This window comes from Camponotus floridanus, unplaced genomic scaffold (genome assembly GCF_003227725.1).
Source record: "Camponotus floridanus strain SB8 unplaced genomic scaffold, Cflo_v7.5 scaffold73, whole genome shotgun sequence".
NCBI classification, from domain to species: Eukaryota; Metazoa; Arthropoda; class Insecta; order Hymenoptera; family Formicidae; genus Camponotus; species Camponotus floridanus.
In genome coordinates this window covers 830,320-847,847 of record NW_020229842.1, presented here as the reverse complement: position 1 = coordinate 847,847, position 17,528 = coordinate 830,320, and the positions used below count along the sequence as shown (strand labels likewise).

Here is a 17,528-nt window from a genome sequence, read left to right as displayed (position 1 = left end):
ATATAATGATAGATCAATCAAAAATAGTGTATGTTAAATACATAGAAAGCATAAAATTAAGCATCAAATTTAAAATATTTATTTTATATAAACAGGTACACACGAAGACGCTATGTATGGAACTAAGCTTGAAACTATTCGTAAAATACACGAAGAAGGCAGAATGGCCATATTAGATGTTGAACCGCAGGCACTGAAGGTTTTACGGACTGCTGAATTTGCACCTTACGTCGTCTTCATAGCTGCACCTGCATTTGCAAACGTTACGGACGTAAGTATAAAAATAATTTTTCGCAAGATTATTTAATAAATTAAACATACATTGTATATCTTGAATATTTTTTTGAAAACATATAACGTACTTGCACATGGATTGCATCAAACGTATTTTATTGCAATATGATATATATGCATATATATGGTGGATATGAAAAATACAGTAAAAAACAAAGACATTTTTAAATTGATAAAATATTAAAATATTTTGTTAATTTTTGTGCAATTATTATGAAATTATTTATAACTTAATTGTATGACGAATAGTATCTCATAATAAACAACGGAAAACATTTATCTTTAAGAATCACAGTGTTATAATATTTACATTACTTTGCTATTTTTTAATTTTATTTTTAACAACTTATTAAAATTATTATCACGATTCAGCTTATCAAAATAAAATAATTATATATATTTTAATTATATAGGATATTATATTTACTTTATGCATTAAATTAATATATAAAATATATTAATATACTATAAATACGTTAAAATAATATAATGAATTAAAAACACTATATAAATACTATATAAAAAATATATATAAATTTATCTTTTCATAGTTTTCTAATTAAAAAATAATATAGATTTATTAGCTAGAAAGTTTGTTATATAAGATACAAGATTAATGTTGAACGAAAGATTACATTTGTAATAACGTTTCTAGATTCTATAGAAAATACTGCTAGATAATGTGTGAATATTGTACTATTTGCTAAACGTATTTCAATTCTTGATTCATAGCTATAACACGAGCCAATATTGCTTGCATGGCGATTAAGAGATTAAACTAACTGTTAAACGATCTTCAAATGAATTATAGATTAGCCACGGACAAATAATTATTGGTAATATCCATTTATTCTGAATGATTAATCGACCATCATTATAATCTGTTATATGCTTGAGAAAATCACTAAAAAATATAAGGCTTAGATGATACTATAATATAAATGTAATATAAATTGATACACATATCTATATCTATCGTAAGCTGCATAATGTATATAACTAAATATGTTTTTTAAATGATTTATATATCGTTTTTATAAAAAAATAATATTTATATTTATAGTGTTCGTATGACTTAAGCGCATATTAATTAATCTCCAACATAAATAATGATATGCAGAATTCTCATGTAAAAAGACGAATAATTTTTGTAGAAAATTTTATCGAAACATTTTTCTTTTTTTTGAAAATTTTAATTAATTTTTTAACTGAATATATCATTACATGATTTTTCTAACAATATCACTTGTGTTTTCAGTTCGACGGCAGTCTGGAACGATTGGCGAAGGAGTCGGACATGCTGAAGCAGGCATACGGACACTTCTTCGACCTGACCATCGTGAACAACGATCTCGACGAAACGATCGCCCAGCTAGAAGCCGCGATCGAGCGCGTGCACACGACACCTCAATGGGTGCCCGTTTCTTGGGTCTACTGACAGCGGTCTTCGCCGATTCGTCAGATCACTACCATGGACTGCAACGGCTCGTCGAGGATGAAACAGTGATCGCCGGCACCATAACGGCTATCGGCTCGCGATCCAGCCTCTCGTCGCAAAGATCTGACGGCAACGCCGACAGCTGCCGGCATCCGACAGGAACGCGCCGCGAGCAGTTATGTCGGACCAATCGGATATAAACCAGAAAAACGTACTCGACGTCGATCGACTCGACGGTGAAACGATCGACCGGAGTGCGTGTACTATATGATGGCCGTGTGTTCATGAAGTTTTTTCCATCTCGCTGCGTAGTTGTTACCAGTCGCGGGACACGAGGGGAAATTAGCGACGTGTCAGAGTCGTCCTGACGTCGATGAGCGTCATCGCCGCGTCCACTATCGAGACGTTGGACCTTCCAGAAATTTGGAACGCGCCATCATCAAGCACGGCGAAATCAGTGATGATAATCACGTCACAATGCGTCTAAAAACGGACGCCTTCTCGCGGACCACCAACTTCTCCTGCACTTCTCCTTTTGTTCTTTTTCCTTCTCTTTTTCGAAACTTCGAAAATATAAAGAGATAAACAGAAAACCGATCAGCTGAAACTTCTCTTGAACGAGGCTACTATACGAATGCATGTCTTTCTCTATTCTATACAGTCTATTGCATCCCTGGCACAGTTTCAGCGAACCTTTCACATGAATTTCTCACGATTTACACCTATCCTAGAAGCAGTCGTCACGACGTGTGTGTGGAGACACGGTACATGCGACGGTAACATGCGACAACAAGCACCAAAGAATATATCTCGTTTACGGAAAACCAAATGAAAAAACATGGCCGTTCATGTTTCATGCGGATGTCAAGCGAATGGCTGCACTTTCGTATCTTACCTACCCTGCGAAATCTATCAGTCGACTTTCCATAAACTGTAATTGCCTCCTATCGTACTTTATTATAACTATTTAAACGAAAAAAAGCTAGAGATCGTGCGGCACGGCAGTGCCCGTTAATATATATATATAATATATATATATATATATATATACATATATATATATATATATATATATATATATATATACACACACACACACACACATATAGCAAAAGACAAGGGTCCTATCGTAATAATCGAAACCCGTCTGATACCGTTCAATCGAAAAGAGGGAGAAAAAAGAAGAACATGAACTCTGGTGTGCTGCCGGCCGTCCGTCATTTAATTGTAACTTTAAGCAGTAGAGAACTTCGCCGGTTTCGTCTTAGTACTTCTACTAATATCTAACGAGTGTTCATCTCTTGTCGCAAAGAATCCTATTGCGACAAATCTATGCGTATGCTACGAGCGCTTTTTACGTTCAGTGCCGTCTTTTCTATCCTTCTCTCTTACCGTCCTCTTTCATTTTTCTGCCTCTTTATTCCTAACTCACCGAGCTTTTTTCCTATACTTTCGATAATCGGGACCGCCGTTGGAGCGGGACGGGCTCGCTCGCTTCCTCGCTTGGCCGTGCACTCGCCCATGCCATTGCCATTTGTCGTTATTGTTCATGAAACATTATCAGCTCAAATATTCACCACCGAGATTGCGATGCTCTTATACTCTGTACAGGAGAAACCCGGAATCGAACCGCATATCTCGGACGAATGCACGGGCGGCGGATATCGATCCGGCAGCGAGAACTCTACGCTCTCACTCGAAAGAACTTGTATGCGATTATTAAGTTGATACATGATACACATACACACACATGCGCCATATACATACATACGTATATACACATGGGCACATATGTCAAAACTACAATGCCACTCTGTTCGCATTACTTACACCCTCGTACAAAAGCGCATGAGATCGAATGACGAAGTAACAAAACAAAAAAAATCGCGGTTTACTATAGGATATTTATAAAACGTAAATTTCAAATAAATAGGTAGTTTACCAGCTATATGAAATAATAATGAGGAGACAGTTTCGCGCAGAAAGACACACACACACACACACACACACACACATACATACACACACAGGCACACGCGTCTACATACATACGTACAAGTTTATTATACGCCACGCGCACATACACGCACATCTACTCGTTCACAATTACACTCATACACGCACGCGCGTAAAAAAACGTACGAGCGTGTACGCAAGCAGTCGTATGCGCGCGAATGCAGATTTACAAGATACAGATTTAACGACTAGATAATTAATTTACAAGTGATTAAAGAAAAAAAATTAAATGTATGACTAATTAATACTAAAAGAATTATTAGGAAACTAATAGGTGATTTGCATATGCATATGCCCGTAGAACGAAGGAGTGAATGTGTGTATACATGCAGGCGCGATGTGATAATTTATTGATTGACAACTTCGGCGCTCATCGTGGATCTGTTCGGGCTTTCGTCGATCAGCCTTCCTCGCATTCCTTATCGTCGCAATGATCTCGAAATATACGTACACATAAGCGAACTTAGGCGCGCGTCTTACTCCCCCGGGGTGCGTTCTTCCTATTCTGCACGCTGAGCGATCACGGCAAGACTATGCACGAGTTGGCCGTGTAGCAAAAGCGCACACTTGATTATTATATATTTCAGAAACGCAAACGACGGGGAAGTCGGAATATCGCGCTCGCGAGGATCGACGACGCTAATACCGGACAGAACCGATTTTAACGGAGCCAGATATGAATTTGTAAGTGAGTAATGGGACACTCACGAGAAAAAAAGAAAAAAAAGGATTGTCCGCCTCGGTGTGATTGCGTACGTATGCATAAAACGTTGTGAAAGCGCGAGGAGAATGAGTCACAAGTGATTTTGTAATATTTCTTATAAGTTGTAGCTGCCATATCCAGTAATTAAGTACTAGGTGCGTTGAGTGATAATCTGACGACTGTTATGCTAATGATAATGATGATGATGATGTTGATGATGATAATGGTGATCGTGATTACGTGTACGTGCTGTTGCACGTGTGTGTCGGTTAATTTGGGTGAGTTGTGCTAAGATGTTGAGAGAGACGACGGGTCTAAAGAAAACAATAACAAGTTCATTACAATTATGTAATTATAAATAAGAGGAAGAGACGAAGAGTATTATAACACACGTTGTTAATTGAATTAATAAAATTAGCCCAAAGTAATGAAGGTGTTTAATTTGAAGACAATTTACATTTATGTTCTTTGTATCAATTTTTTACATTGTCTATATTTTTTTGCAATTGACGTCTATGTTTTCGCCTTAACGGATGTCTTCTGCTGGCGTAGTCTCTCTTGGTTGATGTCGACACTGGTACAAGCACATCTTCCAAACTGTCGGTTTTATTGCACTGTGTTTGATCCATAGGAAACATATATTCCAAATCGATGTCATATCTACATTTTAAAAAGGAAAAATGTATTTTTGATAATCTTATAAAATAATAGTAAATATGTTGCAGTTTAATTTAAATAATTCGTTTTATTATGGGAAAGATTATTTTTGGTGAAAACATTTAATTTATTTTTTGAAGAAAACATTTAATTTATTTTTTGAAGAAAATAATAAATCTATTTTCTTTTAACAGAGAAAGAAATATTATTGATAAAACATCTCGAAAATATACGATATTTAAAATCAATGATTCAAAATATATGTAGACTATGAGAGAGGTCTTGTATTAACTAGCATAACATTTTGAAATATATTATCGATATTCACACACACACACATTGAAAGATTTTTCAACTGACAAAGTTCTGAAGAAATCTCTAATCGCAATAATATTATAAAACAAGATAAATGTACCTAGGCAGTTTCTCTCGAAGATAAGAAATGACGTTTGTCCCAAGGCTCGATTCGCGACTCATAATCAAGCTAGATAAATATCGTGGACTTTTGCTCTTTTCAGCACAATGCATTAGTAAGGCCCAGGATTTATAATCTGAATCTAACACATATGTATTGTATACCCCTTCATCTAAAATATATTAAATTTTTATATTAAATTATTGTAATGTATGAGCTTTCTCTTTCTTGGCACTATTTTTAAAAAAATTCAATATGTATTTTAACGATGTAATCGAATTGTAACAATTTCATAAGAAAATATTTTTCAGCTGGAGAATTTTGAAAGAAAAACAAACATTTATATTTAATGTTATTATAAAATAATTAAAAAATTGGAAAAACATTAATTTGATTTAAAAAAAAAAATTTTTAATTGAAATATTTCTCCGATAATATAACAATGCGCCGAAAAGTAAAAAAAATTAGATTAATTAAAGACAAATAGAGTTATTTACACGGAAACTCAGCGTGTATCCAATGAGCAGGTAAGTCCGGTGAAGGAATTTTCCATGTGATGTTACCAACGAGTAGCTCATTAATGGGATCATCAGTAAAGCTGTAAGTGAAATTCATAGTAACTTCGGCATTTTCGGGCGAAATCGAGAGCTCGGCTCTCATGCATCTGTACGCAAGAGCTTCTTCTGAGCTTGCGTAGTACTGTACTATGTACCACAATCCGAGAAACTGTAAGAAGTGCAAAGTGTCTGTTATGTGCGAGTGTATGTAGACGCGAAGTCACACCTGGAAATGGATTCGTTCACACACGTCACGTTGATTTTCTTCGCGTTAAACATGATAATGAATGCATGTGTTGTACAGGTCAAGCGATCGCACCCAATAGTAAATAGCATTAACTACTTCAAGAAATTTCTTAAATGATTATCGCTTTGTCCTTATTCTTAAAAAATTATTTAATCTTATTTCTCAAATTATTGTATAATGTAACTTTTTTTACATGCATTGTATATAAAAAATTATATATAATTAATAATTAAAAGTCAATTATATAATTAACTATATGTACTCTTCCTAAAATATATATTACTCATTATTATTCTGCTAGAAGAGAAGAAAAGACATTCTTATACTTAATATTTAAGAAAAAATACTTCTTCTTATATATGAAAATATATACAAATAAATTACTTAAATTTATTCATCAAATAAGAGTTTTAGATTATTATTCGAAAATTTAAAAACGCACTGTATATATGTCTAGTAAAAGAAATTAAAATTCAGTCTCTAAATAAATGTATAAATGATTTTTATATTTTCCGTTTACTCTGTAATTTTGAAAAACAAACGCAAGGATTAAAATGAGAATGAAATATAAAGATTAAAAATTGACACACACATATTTTATTTCATCTTGAAGTGTATTTATCATTATTTTTGAAAAAAAAGAAACTCAACGGAAGTTGGTTGTATGCAGAATATCATATATACGTAGCACATGTCCCGAAATAGTCTTCCAATCTAAAAATAAATCTGCTAAACATTACCCTGAAAAGAGAATCTCTGCAAATGCAAGGCCAGTAAATTGGAACTACTATATATATGAATGATATACATCAAATAAAATTATAAATATTTATATATTATATGTGTTTGTTTTATATGAAATTTATTAGATGATTAATTATAAACACTTTATATTGAACATTAGATATACATTAGAGATACGCTTCACTCGCAATTTTTAAATAGTATATTTGAATTTACAACAAGTTATCGATTTATAGTAAAACAATTTTTCATTATTAAAGAATTGCCGTAAATATTTTTTATAATTTGATTAGTTGTAATTTTCTAATTAAAAAATGAATATTTAAACCAAAAATAAAATATGCAAAATTTGCATAATATGACGAATTTATAATCACAAACAAAAAATCTAAATCATATTGTATACATATAGTTTTTATTATTAAGATTACTTATCAATTTATTTATTGAATTTATTTATTAATTAAAATAATCATACTGTATCTTTTATATTTAATATTTACATTTGTGTATGAAACTGGCATAAAATCTGACGAAAAATAATAAAGAAAGTTTCGCAGAAGGCAAAACTGCGTGAGCTTGATGTCTTTGTTCTACTGATTGCAATTTTTTAATGGCCAAAATTAATTCTCTCAACTGTCAAGAACTATTAAAAATGAAATTAAGATTCCTAATAATTTATGAATTTTCACAGAAAAATATGCTAGTTTCATATATGTACAATTATTAATATGTTCAATTGTAATTATTAATCCCATATATCTAATTCAAAATTTATCGAAAAGTTAATAACATGATGCAATATGCATCATGCGTAGAATTGCGGTTTATCGATAGGAATGTCAACGTCATAGGGATTATTATGTTCTATTTCATCTCACACCGACTATTGTTAATTATGTGACAAATAATAATCTCTATTACTATTACACAAACCCGACATATTGCGCCTAATAAATATAGTCATGGATTGCACTCTGTGCAATTAATATTCGACCGACATATTCGACAACGATATAAATGTTCATTGATTATATCCATTTTCAAAGCCACATCAACAGTGGATAATATATCAATGCGTGTACTTCATATTGTTTCATAGTAATATATCATGTATTGAATGAAACACATCAAACAATGTATCCGCGTAAATAACAGTGAAATTATGCAACAAAGTTATGAATTTAAATTGCAATCAGCAAAAAGCGTTATAAATTATTGGACAATATCAAATGTTACAAATAATACGGAGAAATTAATTGCGATTTATATAAAAGTAATTGTAATTATATCAAGAAATTTTAATTACTAAGAACTAATTTTATAGTAACAAATTTTTCTCCACAGATATAGAATTAATTATATATATATATATATATATATATATATATATATATATATAATATAAAATATTATTATATATATATATAAAAATATATAAAAAATATATAAAATATAAACAATATATATATATATATATATATATATTGTTTATATTTTATATATTTTTTATATATTTTTCGGCAAATTAATTCTTCGTTAAACTATATAAATTAAAAATATTTGCTTTTAGAATATCTTTCTATCTCATCTATTTCCAGATCACTTTATATCTTCTATTTCCACATATTTTAATTAACATTTTTTAGTAGAAATAAAAAAGCATAGTGAGGAAAAATAAGCGAATCTATAATTACAACAGTAAAACATTGATATGTTCGCAAAAATGATTTGTATAATTCGTAACTGTAAAAATCCACACTCAGAAAAAAAGAACATTCTTGTTTTGAAAATATATTTAGTTTTAACATGGAAATCTTGAAATGAGATTATATTGCGTTAATTAAAGAAAAATATAATTGCTTGAATAATTGCTTACTCGAATGAAGCCATTTTATATAGTTCAATCGAGAAAAATATATTCTTATGATTTAAGATTTAATTTTCTCGAGTAGAAAAGAAACAATGTTAGATAGATAATAACATTTTTAAATCAAAGATTATAATTTTCTTAAAGTAGAATTAAATAATTATATATTCTTGAGGTGACAATTACAATATTAAAATAAGACTATAATATTGTTGAAATTTAAAATTATTAAATTCTTCCAAAAAGATAAATTGTTATGTATATACGAAATAACGAACGCATTAGTTTAAGTATATAAGTTTTAATTTGATATTTATTTTTTTTCTGTGCAGTTTTTCGGAAATATATATGCACGTTTAATTTATTGACCTATCTATATGAAAATATCGCGCAATAATATATACATATATGTATAATGCAAAAGAATATAAAAAAGAGAAACATATATAAAATAAATATAGAAGTCTCTTTTTAATAATCTTTCATAGTCGGAAGAGCATTGTGAAAGACAATTGTACATATCAGAAGGAAATGTGTGAAACTTTTTATCTCGACTATAGTGATCTCGCGCCGCGTAGGTGACGAGTAATCTCGTACCTCGGATATATCAAAGTTGCGTATGCCCTTCACTTTTGGACACTTGGTCTTATCCTCTCGTCTCTTCCAAACACCGCCGGAGGCATTGACAAGAAGACCGACGAGCAGCGCTATTGTTATCCAACAGAATCTCAAACGTCGTCTCGTACCAGGATGCATCTTTGCCATGCATTCAGATTCCGTTCACGAGATCACGCACGAACTAGCTAGCTGAGATTGCGCGCAACACGGTTTCTTCTCGACTGTCGAGGCGACTAAAGGCCACGTACATAGCGCACGAAGAATGGATGCGACTCATGACTATTACTACATGAACGAAGAGGGGGTGGCCACTATCACGTTCCTCCCTTTGCATTCTTGCTGCTCTTTCGTTTTCAATCGGCAACTTGTTCCACGCATAGAATTCTCATAACTGGCGCCAGGACTCGTAGGCGTGTGATCGTCATTTATAGCTGAAGAAACGTGCTCGCGCTGCGTGCGATTCGCTCGTTTCGTTTCCTTATTAACATTTTCCGGTTCGATATCAGCAAAAAATACGATGCACAAGAATATCTTGCAACCCTTTCACTATAGGACGATTTTAAAATTATTATTGTAGAATTTACGAGCGTGTCATTTCTCATAAAACGTGCTAAATGATGATCGACGAAGTGATTTTACGATTGTAATGCAGTCATAAAAATAAAGACAATTTTACATAAACGGAGATGATTTACGATCATCGATATGTTTGTAGCAATTCAACAAACTTTATCCAAATTAAATAAATAGATTTAATTTTGATCCATGATCTAAATACAATGCATGTCGATGTAGTTATATCGATATATAATGTTTTTCGAAAGAAATATTTATTTTCCTTTACATATCTGTATGTATGTTGAAGAATGATATTATTTATTCAATTAATAATCTAATATTATAATATTAAAAAATATTAATATCTTCATTAATCACTAAACAACATTACATACATATAGACATTTAATAACTAAAATGCATTAGATATAGCAAATCATTAAATGAATATAATTATGGAATTATAATTATAGTTGTCAAAGCTATTGGGATAAAAAGATAGTAATATAATCGATGCGCGAGCGGCACTTTAGTTTAACATAAGTTTTCAAACATGCAGCGCCGCATTCTGTTATTATATATATATATATATATATATATATATATATATATATATATATATATTGCATGTACGTAACATCGATCAATTGTTATTCACTATAGACGATCTTAACGGTGATTCAGTAACAATATATCTCGAATAATATCAGCATGCAACAACTTGTGCGAAGCAAACGTGTTGAACATAATGATATCGATATAAAATGTTATTTGATGCATCTATGATGAATCTTGATTAGCTCCTTTGCTATAAAAACTAATTTTTTTATATAGAATTTATAAGAATTTTAATAATTATTAATTTATGGATTATGTTATATATTATTTTTAATAAAAATTATATAAATAACATATATATTTGATAAGTTATATATATCCTACATTTAATTATTATAATTTAATTTATGATACATATAAATTTATTTAATTTATTTAATTTATATAATATAAAATGTAATATATAGATTTAATAAATCTATTAAATACTATATATAAAGCCTACATTTAAATTCTACATTTATGTCGCTTTAATTTTTCAGAAAAAAAATAATTATTTAAATAAAGACATGTTTATATAATTATTTAAGATAGAAAGAAAGTTCTAAAATTTTTTATTGAAGTCTATACATATTGAAGCCTACATGTAAAAATTATATACACTTTTATCTATTTTTTCGAAGCTTTATAATAAAAAGTATAATTTAATTATTATTTAATTTATTTATTAAGTATTTTTTTTGTTATATATTTTTTTTATAATTATCCGTTGTATCAAAATCTGAGTTCTCATTATTATTTATTAACATATAAAAAACTAAAATATTATCTTTTATATTAGCATTTTTTGAAATTTATTAATGATGTAAAAATGAATCGTTCTCTAATTTTAACTCGAAATTTATCGTTTACGTCATTTTGACAAAAAAGTAAGACTTAAGAGATTTATGACCTTAGATCTGATTATCCAGGTCATCTAGTTCTAAGTTTAAGAGTTTCGACATGCTTCTGTGAGTAATATACCACGAAGTTTATCATTAGGGTGAATTGGATAAATAATTTTATTGATATATTGACCGCAGATTATTGGATTACGTAATTTGTTTACTAGATCGTAATTTCCATGTACATATCTTGTATACATAAAGTTTTTTAATTATGTTTAAATATAAGACTGGTCATCATTTTAAAATGAATTCGCTATATTCTCGCTATAAATTTTCCTGTTATCAGTTTGTCGGTCTTGAGTCTATTTTATCAAGAATACTTATTTTATCATTCGGATGTTTATTTTATCAAACATCCTTTTCCTCCACACACGCTTGACAATATAGGAATACTATATTACTCGCTGAAAATATTTTGCTACCAGAAAACTCATGCATCAAGATATAAATTTAACAATTTAAAGATTATTAGATTAATGTTAAATCGATAATTAGCTTAATGTCATCAGAAATATAAAACTTAATGTCATGATATGATTTGGAAAAAGAAAGATATTTTTATCATTGATTCTCTCATGTTTAATCTACGAAAAAAATATTATATACTCGTTATAAAAAATGACAAGAGGATACAAAAGTGTAAGAATTTAAATAAATCGAAATATCTGTAAAAAATTCTTTTTTATTAAATTTTTTTCATAGTAAAATATAGAGATATATTGATTTATGTGTGTGTATATATATATATATATATATATATTTCTTGCTTATAAAATCTCCTTTATTACTGCTAATTAAGTACACTGCATCGAATTGATCTAACAGATTTAGTCGAGTTCGTCCACACCTTCGGTATCGTCATTATTATAAGCTACACGTCATTTCCAAGGCGGCTTGCTTTTCTGTTGATCTAATTTCGTAATCATTTTTTGCGGAAGAGGTATATGTTCACTAATGTCATGCGAAGTCTAGGAATAAAGTTATCATAAATATATAAATACATACACATGTGTGTGTACTACGTAAAATTTTAGCTGCACATATAAACAAACCTCGGAAGTTGGTTGCCACATGATGCTATCTTCACTCATTATACTTAATTCCTTTTTTAAATAATGCTTTCGCGGTACTTCTCTGCATTCTAACGGTGGGCTTGATATGCTGCTTCTAGATTTTAAATCCCTATCTTCCTTTGCTAGTTGCATTTCTGCAATCTGTAAACAATTTATTTGTATTCGATCTTTTAGATATTATTAGTAATAAAAAATTACTGCTTTTAATTACCATTTTCACATATTTTCGAAGATCATTATTTGATTCCTTTCTACTAGTTAAAGGTGTATTGTCATTAGAATTCATTGTAATCACGCTTTCGTTTTGATCTTCAAGCAATTGTATTGGATTTTGCGTTTCTAACGACTCAGTCGCATATCTTATCGGTTCTTGAGAAAGTCTAGTATAACAATTTGGCATTGATTCAGACTTTTTAGGCTCCTTAGAGTCAAAATGTTTGTTTGCATGAATTTTTTGAATCGGAGATAAATTATCCGTATTACCACCTGTAATTTGTAATTTGCAATCTGTACATACTAACACTATCAAGCAAACAGTAATATTATAATCATAATAATATTAATAAATAATAAAATAATACAAATTCAAATTTATTTCACGAGTTACCTGATATAATATGTAGAGCTTGCTGCCATTGTTTTTGCATAACAGAGTGCAGTTGTTCTGCAAGTTGAGATTTTGTTGCACGCTGAGAATTTAAGTGCGTTTCTAGTATAGACGATCTTTGTAAAGCTTGAGCTAATTGTAGTTCGCACAATCGTTTCTCTTCTTTATGCTTTTCTTCCAACAAGTTTATTTCTAAACGGTGTCTGAAAAAATTCAATATGTCTATATATTTTGAAAAATTAATTTGTATACTCTTTACTGCAGTACTGTACATAAGAAAATGTATATGCAACGAACTTATCAATAACATCCTTTATCTTTCTAGCAGCGCATTCAGCTATAACTTGCTGTCTTGTTTTCAATTCCTCTAAAAATTCTGATTCAGCAGTATCAAGTTGCATTTGAAATTCTTGTAATTTTACTTTCACCACTTCATCGACCTGTTTTTGATAAACTTCCTGTAATTCTGCCCTGATTTTTTCCTTTTGTTCAACAATAGATTTTGTTTCGTCTCTAGCTAATTTCTAAAAAAAATAAAAACAATTAAAATAATATAAAGTCGCAAAAACAATTAAAATATATATAAAATAATATAATAATAATATAAATTTGAAACTTAATTACAAATAGTTTAACATTTCAGATGTATTACCTCTGCTTTCTTAGCGTCCTCAATAGATACAAGCAACAATGAATTCTTTTGTTCTAAAATAGAATTTCTGTTTGTCTCTTCTTTCAATTTAAGTTGTAAATTTTCCTTTTCTTGTCTCAGCACTGTCAATTCGGCTTCACAAGTATCCAGCGCTTTGTGAATGACATTCATCTCACTTCGTACTTCACTCTCTTTCAAACGTTCTTTATTTAATTCTGATTGAACAGTTCTTAATGTCTGCTCACTTTGTTGATTTTTTTCTAATAATTTGTCAAATTCTATCTTTATTTGTTCATATCTATTTTCTGCTTCTTGGACTAATAACTTATAACTTTCTAATTCATCTGCATGAGTTTTTAGTAAATCAACTTTTTCTTTAATCGTGATGTCACTTTTCTCTTTATATCCTGCTGCCAAGTCTAAAGCTTTTGATAATTTTTCTTCAAGCCCTTTGATTTGAGTTTGAAGATCTGAAATTTCAGTCTGATGTTTCTCTGTAATATTTTGCAGATTAGTTTGTGAGTTTTTATGCTCCACTTCTAGTATTGCGACTTGTTGCTTTAATTTAGACCAAGCTGCATGAAATTGAGATATCAAAACATTTTTTTCATTATCGATTCTAACTGCTACTGCAACTTTCTCTTGTTGTTCTAGCAATCGTTTTTGAAGTTCTTGAATCAGGTGCTCACAATGCTAAAAACAAAAAATACATTTATTAATATAAATTATCTATTAATATAAATATATAAATATATATGTATGAAATATATATAAATATATATATGTATGGAATAAATATATATATTCATTTTTACTATACCTCTCTACGAAATTTTTCTTCTTCCAATTTGATTCTAAGCGTTTCTTCTTGTGATCTAGCTGGATGAGTTTCCCAGAAATCCGAAAGTGACAAGACTCGCTGATACTTTCTACAAGTAAATTTTATAATAAAATACTTGTTAGGTAAAATTATTAATAAAATTGGCTATTTCAAAAACTTAAATCAAATTTTTTTTAAATAGCAGCGATATTATATTTTTAATATGATTAATATATTTAAACAAAAGAAAATATAATAAAAATTTCATGTCTATATATATATAAAAATACCTTAAATGAGGATCCGTGTTTGTAGCAACATGTACAGTATTTCTGGCAAGTACAGATTTTTCTCTGTTGTCATGTACATTTCCATTATGTTGCGGCATTTTGCAAGGATCCAATAAATGTTCTGTATTACTGTATTGTGCAGCTTTCAATGGCATCATATCAGAAAATTTAGTTGAGTCGCTAACATGTAATAAAGGATCTGTAGAATCTTTGGATTGAATATATGCATTGTTTGTACTTGCTTCACTTTTCATTACAATATTTTGATTTGACATTGATTCTTTTGATTTAGCATTTTCAATTATAGTAGATGATACATTACATAAACGATCTATACTTTTTATACTGTTTTCTATAGTATGCTCATTTGCTTTTGAAGTAGGCTGATGAACATTTTGTTCCCATGTCTTAAACTCAGAAATCATTTTATTAGATTCGTTTAATTGGAATGATTCACTATATGGCAATGATTTATCAGGGAATGCATTGTTTGATTTCTTTTGGGAAAATGCTGATAAAGTATCAGAGATTTGAGGCTCCTTGCTGTATGATTGAAAATTTAATTTTTGATGTGCTCCAAGCTTATGTTGTGTTTCCTTTTCTTGAGTATTTGTAGCATCAACACTTTGAGTCGATAATATTGGATGAGCTAACTCACTATAATATTGATATCTGTTAGAGCTATTTATTCTCTTTGATAATTCCAATTCAGTGGCTTCCATTTCTTGAAGCAACTCATCAACCTCCGACAGTTCCATCTCTTGCACTATTCTAGTACGAGTAGGCTTCTGTCCTATTGTATTAGGTAAGTTTGTCGCAGATACTGCTGAATGTAAAGAATTGTGAGGTTTATGATACAAGTTACTCGTATAACAATCATTTGGACGAAGAGATAAATGGGACTCCTTCTTCACAGACATAGCAGTAGCATGCGAGAGCTCAGTACCCAAGGAAGTAGAAGGTACCACAAACGAGTCAGAATACGATGTTAGAGTATCATGCTTAGCTCGAGTGAGAGTATTAGTAGTAGTCAAATTAGAGATAGCAGTTGTCGAAAGGTAGCATCCTGATTTCACTTCATTTTTCAGCGGATTAGTATAATTCTGCGTCGAATACCCACTGGGAGTAGAGGGGACTGACAAAGGTTTGTGAGGTTTCATAGGAGTGTTTTGCAGGCTGGTGCTTTGACTTACGGACAATCTGGGCAAGGTCTGTCGATAAGGATAAACTGATTGAGAATCCAGCGAATTGTTTAGCGCGTCGAGACTGTTATCTCTGGACTCGATAGCAGAGATACGGGACTCCAACGATTGCATGTGTCCTACCAGCTCCGAAATGACGCCGGTCTTGCCGCAATCTCTCCTGTCGGAATCACTCGAGCAGGCGTCCGAATCGGAAGACGGGACGTGGAATATATCGGGCGGGATCAGGAGCAAGACATCCGTATCATCGGACTCACTCATTATCCATCTGCAATTCCCTGCCACCGATTGCAATTTGTCATGCGATCACCACCGATCAGTCGATATTTACAAGGGGTCTTGTCATTGCTATTTGCAGGAGAGTCCGTGGAGGTTAGACTAGGTTAAGATTAGATTCAGCTTTTCAAGCAATGTATTTACTGAGAGCTGCAACACAAAGCGTATAGCTTATAAGTGATAATTAATTATTCCCGCCCTTAACAAATCGCATCGCACAGGTATAAACAATCGCGAAAATTTCGTAAACAAACTTGAATGACACTCGCGCGCCATTGAAGGAAAACATTACATTTCTAAGGAGTATTCTCCAATAGAGACTGATTCTGACAGTCTTGAGAAATCATTCACACATATACATTCATTCATTTCTGACGTATGGACCACAGTTTACTATTTACTACTAATATGGCGACGGTCCCCATCACAGATCATTGACTCCGAGTATTGCGGTAGTGTAACTAAAGTGCCAATAGATGGCGGTGTTTATGCTGGGCGCGAACGTAACAAATTTCATCGCATTGGTTAGATCGGCGTAGTTCAAGACGTGACGAATTCTCTCCGTTTTTTTGGCTTCAATCACGCTTTGTCCAGTGATTTTTTACATCCCTTTCGAGGTAAAGCTACTCAAATTCGAGGTAAGATACAACAAAATACTATTGTATAAGCATATATGTATATATATATGTATACCGACATAATATACGCACAATTTATTTTTCGACAATCATCCTCAGAATTGAAATATCATTAATGTCGTAAGAAACTTTGCAATTATTTAATATTTTCATTACAAAGTTTGTAATGTTATGTTTTATAGATCCTTAATTTATATATAATAAACTAAATTTTTTTATAAAAATAAAAATATTTCTGCTTATTTCGCCAATTTTTTGAAAACTACATATTGTTAATTATTGTCGTATCCAGTTTTATCATCAATTTTTTATATACATACACAAAATATCGATCACGTAGAATATATT

General features: G+C 30.8%; 3 protein-coding genes across 5 annotated transcripts in view; 1 reads left to right on the top strand and 2 right to left on the bottom strand.

Annotated features, from left to right (window-relative positions):
* LOC105255597 (peripheral plasma membrane protein CASK) overlaps positions 1–1,732 on the top strand; it is a 181,828-nt gene extending 180,096 nt beyond the window's left edge. For both annotated transcript variants that reach the window (XM_025413957.1, XM_011264974.3), the window contains 2 exons: positions 96–271; positions 1,553–1,732. In XM_025413957.1, the coding sequence (XP_025269742.1) occupies positions 96–271; positions 1,553–1,732 (356 nt within the window). The remainder of the gene's footprint in view (positions 1–95; positions 272–1,552) is intronic.
* Positions 1,733–4,851: 3,119 nt separating this feature from the next.
* Positions 4,852–9,816, bottom strand: LOC105255599 (apolipoprotein D). Its single transcript, XM_011264977.3, has 4 exons — positions 9,539–9,816; positions 6,021–6,249; positions 5,524–5,695; positions 4,852–5,111 (listed from the first exon to the last, which is right to left on the bottom strand). Exons 1-4 carry the CDS (start codon positions 9,704–9,706, stop codon positions 4,925–4,927), a joined length of 756 nt encoding a protein of 251 aa, XP_011263279.1. The 5' UTR covers positions 9,707–9,816; the 3' UTR covers positions 4,852–4,924.
* A 2,541-nt stretch (positions 9,817–12,357) lies between these two features.
* On the bottom strand, positions 12,358–16,950 carry LOC105255600 (myosin heavy chain, non-muscle). Of its 2 annotated transcripts, none has more exons than XM_011264979.3 (9): positions 16,835–16,950; positions 15,065–16,692; positions 14,775–14,883; positions 13,955–14,647; positions 13,600–13,826; positions 13,303–13,505; positions 12,907–13,181; positions 12,675–12,836; positions 12,358–12,590 (listed from the first exon to the last, which is right to left on the bottom strand). In XM_011264979.3, the coding sequence occupies exons 2-9, from the start codon at positions 16,525–16,527 to the stop codon at positions 12,501–12,503; spliced, it is 3,222 nt and encodes a 1,073-aa protein (XP_011263281.2). In that variant the 5' UTR covers positions 16,528–16,692; positions 16,835–16,950; the 3' UTR covers positions 12,358–12,500. The 2 variants fall into 2 exon arrangements, with proteins under 2 accessions (XP_011263281.2, XP_025269743.1); XM_025413958.1 differs by having other exon boundaries at positions 15,065–15,887.
* Between the last annotated feature and the right edge of the window lie 578 nt (positions 16,951–17,528).